Raw genomic sequence first — 12,024 nt, 5'->3', positions numbered from 1 at the left:
CTGGACTACATACTTGTTTTGCGGTCTAATCGTTTCACTATCGCGTGCAAATGCATCGACGTGCTAAAAGCGTGATCACAAATTCTATCGTTAAGGATCCTGCCCAGCACTAGTGTCTATTCGGCTGTATGAACATTTATAAAATCTTGATATAGTTACTTACTCCCAGATTTATACTTTTACAAGTGTAAATTAAAAATTTATAACACCACAACTGAAGGTTACAGTTATTAGAAAAGAGCTGATATCTTTCAAACGGCTGAACCGATTTTCTTGGATTATAGCTAAGAACACTCTCGATCAAGCCACCTTTCAAACAAAAAAAACTAAATTAAAATAGCTTCATTAGTTTAGGAGCTACGATGCCACAGACAGATACACACGTCAAAGTTATAACACCCCTCTTTTTGGGTCGGGGGTTAAAAAGGAATAGGTACTTACTATCCTTTTCAAAATGTTCCTCCCAGAAACAAATAAGCACTATTTCCATAATTCAAATAACCACCGAATAGACAAATGTAAATTAACACAACTAAAAAAGTCTTAATATGTAGGTACATAGAGTAATTATTCAAACATAAAATGCCTATTTTGATAACTAATAAAAAATTTATCAGGTCAAAAGTTTTAATCTCATAGAGGCAAAAATGCACTGCCTGTCTTAGATATAACACTGTACAGTGAACTGATTGATAAATACTAGAATTATTATTACATTATTAGGGCTTAGGGCTTTTAGTATTTAGATTTATACATACTATACAAACATTTATTTGGCAGTATTTATTATTATTTACCTCTAAAATTACCTGTTACTGATCTCTTATAATAATCAACAATTTCACATTAGTCGTAATTATTTCGTTTCAAAGAAAAAAAAACAATAGAATTCATTTTACTGCTGGAAAAGTCATAATTTAGGAATGCAAAGAGGTTTCCTTGGACCTAGAAAGCTGAAAGTTTGCACAGTTTCCCTTTACAAATGATGTCATACACAAGTACAATACGCACACACACACGGCACACACGCACACATAAACACACTCAATTTATAACAGCATCTCAATAAGATTTTCAGATCGATATTACTATACTAAAGAACTGTTACAATTGAGGATAGAGCAGAATAGAAGAAACTAAAGTAATGTAAGTCGGCACTGCGAAATTTCACGTCCGAATTTTTCCGCAGAAATATGAGGTACACGGAAAAAACACGAGGCAAAATTTTGCAGTGCGGGTTTATCCTTAATAAAAAAATTTAATGGTCGATTTTTCATTCGCAACCAATATTTTCAAGTGACAAATAAAAATTTTACTTTTTGGTTGATTTTGTATTGGAAATAGGAATATCTATTTGTCAAAATTTATTATTTCTTGCATGCTTTCTTCATCTATGCGACACTGGTGAAACAATTCTTGCCCAGTTGTTACCTAAGTCATTATTCGGGAATAAATTGGATTGAAAGTTTATTTGGCGATTGGAAAATCGGCTCTAAGAGGTAGGTATAAGTCATGAAAGTTTGCGACGCTCTGTTTTACGCCGACAGACAATGTTAACTCGAATCTATCCACATGTGTAGTATATATAATGTAGTATCACAATGGCGTCGATTCTGATCTCTTTTTCTAAAGTATCTACATCTTTTTCTTTTCAATGTTGTTAAAAAAGGACAGAAATAAATTTTAAATTTACTTCACAAATATAAATACTATGTTCAAGACTGGCACCTAAAGTCACAAGGTTTGACAGTTTTAAATTAAGTTTTGTCTGTCGTTTTCTTATTATATTGGTAAGAAAAAGATGTGAACACTCCAAAATTTAGTTGCGATCAGAATCAGTACACACTACACACAATGGCTAATCCAGTATGATTGTGTCAACGACGGGCCGGTCGGCGTGTCAGCTGGCATGGTAGAGGCCAGACAATGCGTCCTGCAGTGCGCGTAGACACGGCAGCGTTGCTGAGTACCCACCCGCCTTCTCGGTTTCGTTCTCTGCCCTGAAATAATATTATTATCTTTACGATAAAATGTATAGTTCTATAGTTTATGTAGTATCACTTAGACCTCATTCAGGGAGACTCAGGGCGTTGACGCGTCTTCAGCCTCATACAACGAATACGAATCGAAATGAAGAAGCGAGTGGCGGCGCGCGCAACGATACCTCCGCGAAAGCCGTCTGTCCCTGAACAAGGTCTAAGTCCAACTAATGACCAACAGTCAAATAGCACCTTGATGCATCATTTAGATGGCAATCTATAAATTACTACTTGAGGACTTGCCATAACTAGGGGATTTAGTTTTTTTTAATCATAATTTATTTTTTTTCTTCGATTTTTCAGCATAAAAAGTATGTCACTCTCTATGTCTTTTATACAACCATGCAAAAAAAAAAATACGACGATCGGTTGCTTTGTTGCGACGTGATTGAAGGACAAAACAACCAACCAACGAACAAACACATTTTTACGTTTATAATATAAATACCTAGAGATTAATGATAATGCACACAAATGCTGCATATAATTTGTGACAACCTTAATTCTCCATGCTAAATCTATGGAATTGGGTATATACTATATTATCTATTATTGAAAGTACAAGACCATTGGCAATATTTTTTTTTAAATATGACCCATATAGGAAACCCAAATTTCACTTAGGCATATTCAAACATACACTATTAACTACCTAATGTTTTAAAAAACATTACTTACCTAACATGTTGCAGATATCCATTGTGAACAATCTCTTGAATACTGGGTGGGTCAGGCCCACACCTGTCTGGTATCTCGGGAGGCTCATATCTGTACAGCGGACCTTCCTCTATGAGTGGCACAGGCTGTTGGCCCGAGCCTCGGGTGAACTTCACACCTGTTGAGAACTGTGTCACCTGGGAAACCAATTTAGGAAACACTAAGTATTTTGCTTCATCCTATGTTTCTCAAAATGTTAGATTTATTAAATCCTCCACTCAAAATTTAAGAGGTTACAATGCTTATATGTATATTTATCTTCAAAGACCATGCAATAAGCAAAAATATTATTAAAAATGCAACTGAAAATCAGTGGCTACTTTAGCTACCCATGTGAAGCCTGGACAGGTCATTAGTAAAAATTAAAAACATACTTTAGGTAAAACAGGCACTATTTCTGCTTGTTTATTTGCAACTGTTTCAGCAAATGTATTCAGGATATCCTTTGCATCACCCTCTGCAAACATAAGCTCATCAATTAGGGCTTCTTTTTCTCTGATCTTTTGCTTTTTAGCTTCCTCTTCCATTTTAAGCATCTCTGCTCTCCGTAGCTCTTCCATTTGTTTCTCAATTTCAAGAATTTCTTCCAATTCAAGTTCTTCTCTACCTGTAATCAATTTTCAGATGTAGTGATCCCTTTACAGATGCAGGACTAGACCTAAACAGTTTAAGAAGATGTCAACAAGTCGCTTTTTTTGCTAACAAAGCAGCACAGAAATGTAATACTCACCAATTTTTGCTTTATTCTTCATTATAACCTCTTTGTTATCTTTCTTATATTGTTCTATCCTTTTATTTGTGGCAACAATATCTATATTATTGACTAGATTGAATATTATTGTTTCTATTTCCTCCAAATAGTCATTATACTCGCGTAATGTTGCAAAGTCTTCCTCTTTTTTGTTGAAATCTTTAAGAACCCTCTTCCTTATATCTATTTCTTTTTCTACCATAGAGTCTTCAAAGAGCTGTACTCGGAAATTACTTCGACGCAAAGGTACATTACAATCAGGACAGGAACCAGATCCTTTAAAAAATACTCATTTTTAGATACTTAGGTTAGCAGATAATACTAAGAGTTTCAATGTATACGCAGGGTATTTATTATTAAATAATGACAACTATTTTTTCTTTAATTATTTCTTTGAACTATAACTTGAGTCTCATTACCTTTTAAAAATAACAAATCCACACAACTTTCACACAAAGCATGGCCACAGATGTTTACCATCAATTTTAAAGATGGATTTCTATATTTCGTAGTTTTACAACGAGGACAAGCTTGGTCATCCATTGTGCCTTGTGTTTGCTTACGAACTTAAGTTATTTAACAAATTGATCAATTCTATTTATTCAAAAATTCATAATCTAACTTTTTAATGATTTTTCTCCTTTCAACAACTTTTATTTTTTTATTTTAACCACCTGTCACCTGACAGATGCTTGAAGTTGACAGCACCAGTGACACAGTGTTTCCATCAAGTAGGTATTTATTCTGAGGTATGCGGTATCCATGGAAAAGTCTTAGAAAAATATGTTGGCGCAGCTATATGCTTTTGACAAACAACACACAGCAAGCATCGGCAAACACGACAGACGAGACGGTCTGATTGGCTACAAACACGACTTTTTATAGTTAGTGTTTGCAGCCAATCAAATCGAATGACAAGCGCTCCCAAGCGATGATAAGCATAACCAAATACCCGCCGAAACGTTTGCCAGTGCTTGTTGTTTGCTGTAATGTCGCAAGCATGTGGACCCACCATATCAAACTGAAACTGTAGAGCTTCGATCACAGAGTACCTAGTTGTCAAGCTTGTGTACTTTGAGTGGTTATATACTCTTTGGTCAAGCTAATAATAGGCATTGGGCATGCATTAGGTAGGTACCTACTCTCAACTCTGTGATAGAAATCAAAGACAAAACCGGAGACCACAGACAAATGTGCCAGAGACTAAGCAGACAGAAGTCAGAAAGTTGTTGATTTTTATTTTTTGATTTCTTAATTTTATAGCCGGTTTGGTGGTGCATTTCATGTTTTCCGTCTATATTTGCTAAAAAAACGCGCAATTTGTAAATATCTCTTTAAAATAGGCGAATATGAATTTAGTTGTTAGGAATGTCCTTAGGAGTCGGACGTTTAGGTTATGTGAAAGGATTCCGCACAAATATTTACAAGTTCCGATAACCTCAATATGCCCAAATATACAACGTCGGAATTACTGCGAGGACCGGACGGAGAGTAGAAGACTTCCACAGTTAATGGAATTCCCTCCAATAGTGTGGCCATCGGTCATAAAGTTCATTAAAAACTGGATGTTTGCAAACTTCATTATCAGGCCCTATTTTGACTCTGAATTCACTTTAAGTGAGTTTGTTGAAGCCTCTAAATATGCTGTGCAGGTTTGTATAATGACTTCTATTTACAATAAGCTTAAAAGATTTTGAGTTAGAAGAACAAGAAAAAAAATACTATATGAAAATGTTCAGTAGAGAATCTTCTCTTACAAAGTATATAAGTGGAGAACGGGCCATTATATTTTTGAAAATGTTTCAACTTGATTGTTGATTTAGTTGTTAACATTTTATGTTAGGTTGTTTCAGATTGTCTCCAAAGAAGTGATTTCAAAACACTGGAAGGGCTCGTGGAGAAGGACGCCATCTCAACTCTGAAGACAGCAGTCTCCAAACTATCTGTTTCACAGAGAGAAATGCTATCAATCAATAAGGAGGATATATTCTATGCTTTTCCTTATCAGGTAGTTACCGGCAGTTAAATTGTCATCTTCAACCTACAATGTGACTGCAAGCTCTCGCAGGTATTGTTCCACGTGCTCGTGTACTTTGTATGGATGTAGCACTCACACTAATGCAGATGACGAACGCAGGGTGCGCCGTGCTGGTGTGAATGAATCTTGAAGTGATTGGCCCCTGTATTGATCATGATAAATAGAAGAAAAAACCTAATATTGGGACACTTATCTGAAAATAATGTTAAAAATCTACTTTAATACTTTACAGGTAGGAGTTATGTTTGATGAATCCGATAAGAGATGGGTTGAGATAACAATGTGCTATCATGTGCTGAGAGGACTCAAGCAAATGCAAGAGACTGGAGACCTACCACCAATTTCATTGGGGTATGTACATCTTTAAAAAATTATACTTGTACTGACTTGATAACATAAAGAAAATTATTAATTTTTAGATGCTTATTTATCCAATTATGATGAAAAAGTATAATCCCATAAGTCTTAAAATTGGGCTTTAATTATAGTAATATAGGTGTGTAGGTAAACGAATGAACCGATTTTAATTTAGTTTTTTTTTTTTGTTTGAAAGGTGGCTTGATCGAAAGTGTTCTTAGCTATCATCCAAGAAAATCGGTTCAGCCGTTTGAAAGTTATCAGCTTTTTTCTAGTTACTGTAACCTTCACTTGTCGGGGGTGTTATAAATTTTTAATTTACACTTGTTACCTGTTACAGTGTGCAGCCAGAATACCAAGACAAAATATTTATTCTCAACTATAGATTTATAAGAGAGTTCACAAAAGGCGTTGAGGACAGTTGGTGGGTAAATATTGTGAACCATTTCCAACCGCATTCTCTCAAGAAATCATTTTAAAATATTGTATAATTAGTAAGAAGGTAATAATAATAATTCTTAGGTAAAAAATGTGTAAAATCTAATTAAAATACAGTTGTTGTTTGATCTTTGTTTTATTGTAAAATATCAATGATAAATTATATAAAAAAAATAGATTTAACAATTTTGTAGCTCTGCTAGTTCTTATGACTATTTGTCATACAATAAAATAAAAATCATGTCAGAAAAATCTATGCTTAGCTTATATTTTTATAATTATTAAAATAAGTCTTATTATAGCTATCTATTAAAAAATTGATCAAAATAATTCTTGTCAGTACTTTTCCAACTGGTGCTAGAGTATTACACTGGCCTTACACAATAAGTTTACCATCAAGTTTGCAGTAGAGTTGAAGCAGCAGCATCCTGTAAACTGCAGTGCATGGCTATCAGTGTACATGATGTCATGCAAACTTGAAAGTGTATGGCTATTAGTGTACATGATGTCATACAAACTTGACAGTGTATGGCTATCAGTGTACATGATGTCATGCAAACTTGACAGTGTATGGCTGTCAGTGTACATGATGTCATGCAAACTTGACAGTGTATGGCTATCAGTGTACATGATGTCATGCAAACTTGACAGTGTATGGCTGTCAGTGTACATGATGTCATGCAAACTTGACAGTGTATGGCTGTCAGTTGGCTGGGCACTGCTTCAAGTCCTTTGCAAACTTGACACTAAACTTAATTATGTAGAGCCAGTGTTAAAATATAATGTCATAATACTTTAATTTTGATAATGGCGTCGATTACGGCGTTATTATCGGATTATTGGCGTTTTTCTCTAAACTTTTAGAGTATCCGCATCTTTTTCTTTTTAATATTGCTAAAAAGGAGAGAACATGAATTTTAAATTTTAGTTAATGCTACTAGGCTTGTGACTGGCAGCAAAGTTACGAGGTTTGACAGTTCTAAATTAAATAAGGTTTATCTGTCCTTTTTTATTACATTGGTAAGAAAGAGACGTGAATACTCTAAATTTTAGTTGCACTCAGAATTAGTAGCAGTGCTTTAATCAATCAGACTATTTTCTTGTAATGGGTGATCTAGCTCAATTGTATGTTTTTAGAATTTCTTGCTCAGAATACAGTACAATTCTCACTATATTGTTGTAAAGCCTCCCTAATTAACAATAAAAGTTCTTTTGTATCACCTGTAATAATAAAAGAAATACATTATTATTATTCATACTACTATCCATACTAATATTTATAAATGCGAAAGTGTCTGTCTGTCAGCTGCCTTTTCACACAGCCCATCTGTTTCATGAAATTTGGTACATTACATAGAAAACAGATAGTTGCATCCTCAACACAGACAGTTTTCCCCACAAACAGTTCCCTTGGGACTATTTAGGGGAAACAGCAGGGCATCATTTAATATAATATTATAGCTACTAATTAAATTATATCATTACATAGTAACTATTGACCAAAATAATAATGGTTATTATTTCAAATACTGACCCTTCACTGGATCATGTAAAAATCTTTTGGAAATCCCACACTGCACCTTGATAGGTCTCTGGTTCTTTATTGAATTCTCCACATCTGTACATAGAAAGATATTTTACTACAAATTAATAATCATAATAAACTTGAAACTTCTTGATACCCTCATAATATTATTACTGATTTTACTGACTATAACTTGAAAATTCAAATAATATTGACTCCTCCTATCTTCTTGATAGGAGCGTGAAATGATATTAAAAAACTGGCCAAGTGCAAGTCGGACTCGCGCACTGAGGGTTCCATACTAGGGTATTTTTTTGACATTTTGGACGATAAATCAAAAACTATTATGCATAAAAATAAATTAAAATCTGTTTTAGAATGTACAAGTAAAGCCCTTTCATATGATACCCCACTTAGTATAGTTATCTTACTTTGAAAATTGAAACACATTTTAATTTTTTTAAATGATGTAACCACAAATTCGCGGTTTTCAGATTTATTCCTGTATGTGTGCTATAAGACCTACCTACCTGCCAAATTTCATGATTCTAGGTCAACGGGAAGTACCCTATAGGTTTTCTTGACAGACACAACGGACAGACGGACCGACAGACAGACAGACAACAAAGTGATCCTATAAGGGTTCCATTATTCCTTTTAAGGTAGGGAACCCTAAAAATGTGAAATGATGTTAAATAATAGTAATTATCATGGAATAATAATTGTTAAGCGCCCTGAGCCAGATATTGCCCGCACTATGAATAAACTGATTCTTTCAGAACACATCTACCTACCTAGCCTCAAATAATTTTTTTCTTTCAAAAGTAAAACTTTAATCAAAATATTACCTCCATGAACCTTATCCAACATGGTGCTTATATCAACATATTCAGTCAACCTGCTGCACAGGGCGTCCACATATAGACTGGCTCCACCATGCACCACATCTTCAGTTGCCAGTGAAAGTGACGTCAGCCCAATAGTTTCATCGTTCTCTATCAGAACACACTCATACGCAGCACTGGATGATTGTGTTGAATAACTGACTAATAGGTTACTGTGTATTGTGTACTCTTCTATGTTGGAAATGGCTGCAAAGATTTGTGGATTTGCATGCCTGGAAAAAAATTTTGGGATCTTTAACTTGCCTATTACAATATTTTTTTTAACTTATAGCTTGCACCCAATGGTATTGGGCATGTTAACAAAAAAATTCTAACTATGCATAATGCTAACTATAAAAAAGGAGCCATAAGCTACTTACATAATATTATCAGAAATTGACAATTAAAAAAATTTCTGATGCTCCCCAGTAAGCATCTGTTCATAGATTTTAAGACCACTCATACTATCAGAATTTTGCAGTTCACAGTGTAAATGCAACAGAAAATCTTCTGACATACAATTTCTGAAAATTTACTATTTACTGAAGCAGATTACTTACCTGTCTAAATTATTTCTGCACATATCCATAATGAGTACACATAGTTCTGGTTTGCATTTAGCAGATTCTCTCAGTAGCCAGTTCTCAGTAACACAGTGATCAAACTCAATGTTATCAGCGGGACAATTAGTGCTTAGTATGCATTTTGTGTTGATGAGCTCACAGCCATGTCCAGCATAGAATAAAACACCTGGAAAACAAGATATAAGCACTATATTCCTCCAGTAGTTGCTTTGGTGTTACAGGAGACTGTGTTGACAGCAGTTTTAGGTAAATAAGTCATACACATAACATTTGTCAAGTTGTGGTTATTATACAATTGGATTTCTTAATAACAAGGTTGCATGGAAATGATCGACTTTACATTCAGCAGCACACAAGGTAGTAGTAACATTTTGTTCTTTTTTTTTTTAAAAAGAGCAACTGCTGAATTTCTTGCCAATTTCTTCTCAGTAGAATCTGCTTTCTGAAGCAGAGGTCTGAAGAGGAGAGTCTTGACATAATATTATCATAAGTGGTGCAGGCAGTCCTACATAAAATAAATAATTTCCTTTCATATAATACAGAGCATGAGACTATGATCACAGCTGATAAAGATGTAGCCCAGGATGGTGTAGGCTTGCCTAGAAGAAGAATTCAATATGCTTATCCTATTCTTACAATAAGTAATTACTTACAATAAGAGTTTTCAGGTATTAATCCTATAGTTTTAATTAAAATATCCTTAAACTCGCCACTTTTGGTATTTTTCACTGTGATAGTAATAAAGCCTAATTTTCTTAAAATTTGTCCCAGCGACTCGCAATCTATAGAGGGGGTTACCAATTTGGACAAATGCTCATACTTGTCGTTAGCTATAAGTATTGCCACTTTTGATTGAGGGCTATAGCAAGTTAACCTGTTGACTAAGTTCACATAATTTGTGTATTGTTCAAATGTATATCCTCTACGGTCTAGTAATTTGAGCAGTTGTTCTCCAGGTCTCTTGGGACCTTTAAATTCAATCCTAAAAATATAATAGCATATTATTAGCATTTCAAGGAATAATATTAGTTTTATAAAAACTTTCTTTTCTAAAACTGGACCAAATATTGACTTTGTATAATATAACTCTACTCTTTGGATATATGGTTATTCCTTAGTAGTAATTCCCAGCACATAGTTATGTATCCGATAAAAACAAGAAAAAGTTCAAAATGCTTACTTTAGATTCGCTAACTTAGCAATTCTTTCACAAACCTCGATACTTAAGTTAGACGCGTATTTTTGTTCTTTAATAGATAAAACTTGTAAAAGGGGCTTTGGATATGACATTTTTAATTCTAATAATATAAACCCTATCTAATTAAATATAAAACACATCACATTCATTATTAGTCGGTTTCGTCGGTTTCATCGGTTTTGACAGGGTTTTGTTTACTATGTCGAGTTTTTTTTTTTAAATAGCTAATGTCAAATCGTAATCTCTACCACAGAGTACATTGGTATTAATTGATCTCTACATGGCCCCGTTGGACATTGGTCGGGGTGCAGTTACATGATGCACGTTACAATAAATGTATGGGTTGCCGTTTTAAACTTTTGTTTCTGGTCGGTGGTTTTAAATCCGTCCAATCCAATGGTCCAATCCGTCTAAAGTAAAGTAACTAACTAGGTAACTAGTTACATGGTAGCATGAACTTACTATACCCACTATCAATTAAAATCATTGCATGCATTACCTATCGATAAAATATGGATAAGTTGCTCACAAGGATGGACACTCTTTGTTTGTTTTTTTTTTTTTTTTTAAATCTGGCTTTACTCTGATAAACCAATGTCAAGTTTGGAATATTTTCAAGTTATTGAATTTATACAAGTATGGACTCCGTCTGCGCCGGCGCCCGCCGACACACGCGCGGCGCCCCTTTGGAGCGCTTTCCAGTCAGTTCCACCACCAAAAAACACCAACTAACACAAAAACCAGCCACTCTTAAAAAAAAACACTCCAAACAAGCCCAGCACGCGCGCCAGCAAACGCCATCACAGACGAAGTCCTTTGTTTGTTAATTAGACATAGGAAGCTATAGCTGTTTGGTTTTTTTGGCTAATTTATTCTATATCCAATTGGAGTATTATCTATGATCCAAGGGACAAATGTTTGTCAGTGTCATTTGGTTGTCGCTTGAAAAATTTATGTCAAAAACCACTCAAAAATGGCGATTGGAGTGGATAGTTCGAAATGGAAACCTAGAAAATTTAAAGGAACTCCCGCTGGCAAAGCTAGAAATTTAGTTGGTTTAGGTATTGTGAGTGTCGGTGTTTTAATTGGTGCATTTTACCAGTAAGTAGGTCCAAAGAATATACATTAAATATAATAGAAAAATACATTTGTTTACCCTAGATGACAGATCTTTATCTTCAATTTACTAAAATGAATATTTCAGGTTCTCTGATGTAACCAAGAATTACAGAAAAAAATTGGAGATATTTTATCAGGATCCGGTAGAAGAAGTGGAAAGAAAGCTTATGATTGCTGGTGGACTTCCCAACAGATCCGGCGATACTATAAGACGGTTATTGGAAGAAGAGGCTAGAACAGATAGGCCAGATAAATAATGATTAGTGAACATAAATAGGTGTAGAATAAAAGTGTAATACACAGATAATAATTTAAGTGTTAAGATGTAATAAATTATTTAGTTATTCAAATAGACTGTTTTTGCTTGCCAGTGA

The 12,024-nt window shown here is 34.4% G+C and overlaps 3 protein-coding genes across 4 annotated transcripts; 1 reads left to right on the top strand and 2 right to left on the bottom strand.

Moving 5' to 3' along the window:
- Positions 1-344: 344 nt before the first annotated feature.
- Positions 345-4,187, bottom strand: LOC123865689 (CDK-activating kinase assembly factor MAT1). The gene is made up of 5 exons (XM_045906893.1): positions 3,927-4,187; positions 3,487-3,783; positions 3,131-3,363; positions 2,718-2,893; positions 345-2,000 (listed from the first exon to the last, which is right to left on the bottom strand). The coding sequence occupies exons 1-5, from the start codon at positions 4,048-4,050 to the stop codon at positions 1,901-1,903; spliced, it is 930 nt and encodes a 309-aa protein (XP_045762849.1). The 5' UTR covers positions 4,051-4,187; the 3' UTR covers positions 345-1,900.
- A 1,145-nt stretch (positions 4,188-5,332) lies between these two features.
- LOC123865687 lies at positions 5,333-10,696 on the bottom strand. Of its 2 annotated transcripts, XM_045906888.1 has the most exons (7): positions 10,514-10,696; positions 9,987-10,315; positions 9,310-9,499; positions 8,714-8,982; positions 7,875-7,958; positions 7,511-7,561; positions 5,333-5,450 (listed from the first exon to the last, which is right to left on the bottom strand). In XM_045906888.1, the coding sequence occupies exons 1-7, from the start codon at positions 10,621-10,623 to the stop codon at positions 5,347-5,349; spliced, it is 1,137 nt and encodes a 378-aa protein (XP_045762844.1). In that variant the 5' UTR covers positions 10,624-10,696; the 3' UTR covers positions 5,333-5,346. The 2 variants fall into 2 exon arrangements, with proteins under 2 accessions (XP_045762844.1, XP_045762846.1); XM_045906890.1 differs by lacking the exon at positions 5,333-5,450 and having other exon boundaries at positions 7,474-7,561; positions 7,871-7,958.
- Positions 10,697-11,469: 773 nt separating this feature from the next.
- On the top strand, positions 11,470-12,002 carry LOC123865693. Its single transcript, XM_045906899.1, has 2 exons — positions 11,470-11,632; positions 11,736-12,002. The coding sequence occupies exons 1-2, from the start codon at positions 11,505-11,507 to the stop codon at positions 11,905-11,907; spliced, it is 300 nt and encodes a 99-aa protein (XP_045762855.1). The 5' UTR covers positions 11,470-11,504; the 3' UTR covers positions 11,908-12,002.
- The last annotated feature ends 22 nt before the right edge of the window (positions 12,003-12,024 follow it).

Source organism: Maniola jurtina, chromosome 5, assembly GCF_905333055.1.
Source record: "Maniola jurtina chromosome 5, ilManJurt1.1, whole genome shotgun sequence".
In the NCBI taxonomy this organism is placed as follows: Eukaryota; Metazoa; Arthropoda; class Insecta; order Lepidoptera; family Nymphalidae; genus Maniola; species Maniola jurtina.
Note: the sequence above shows the minus strand (reverse complement) of the source record. Positions and strands in the feature narration are given on the sequence as shown.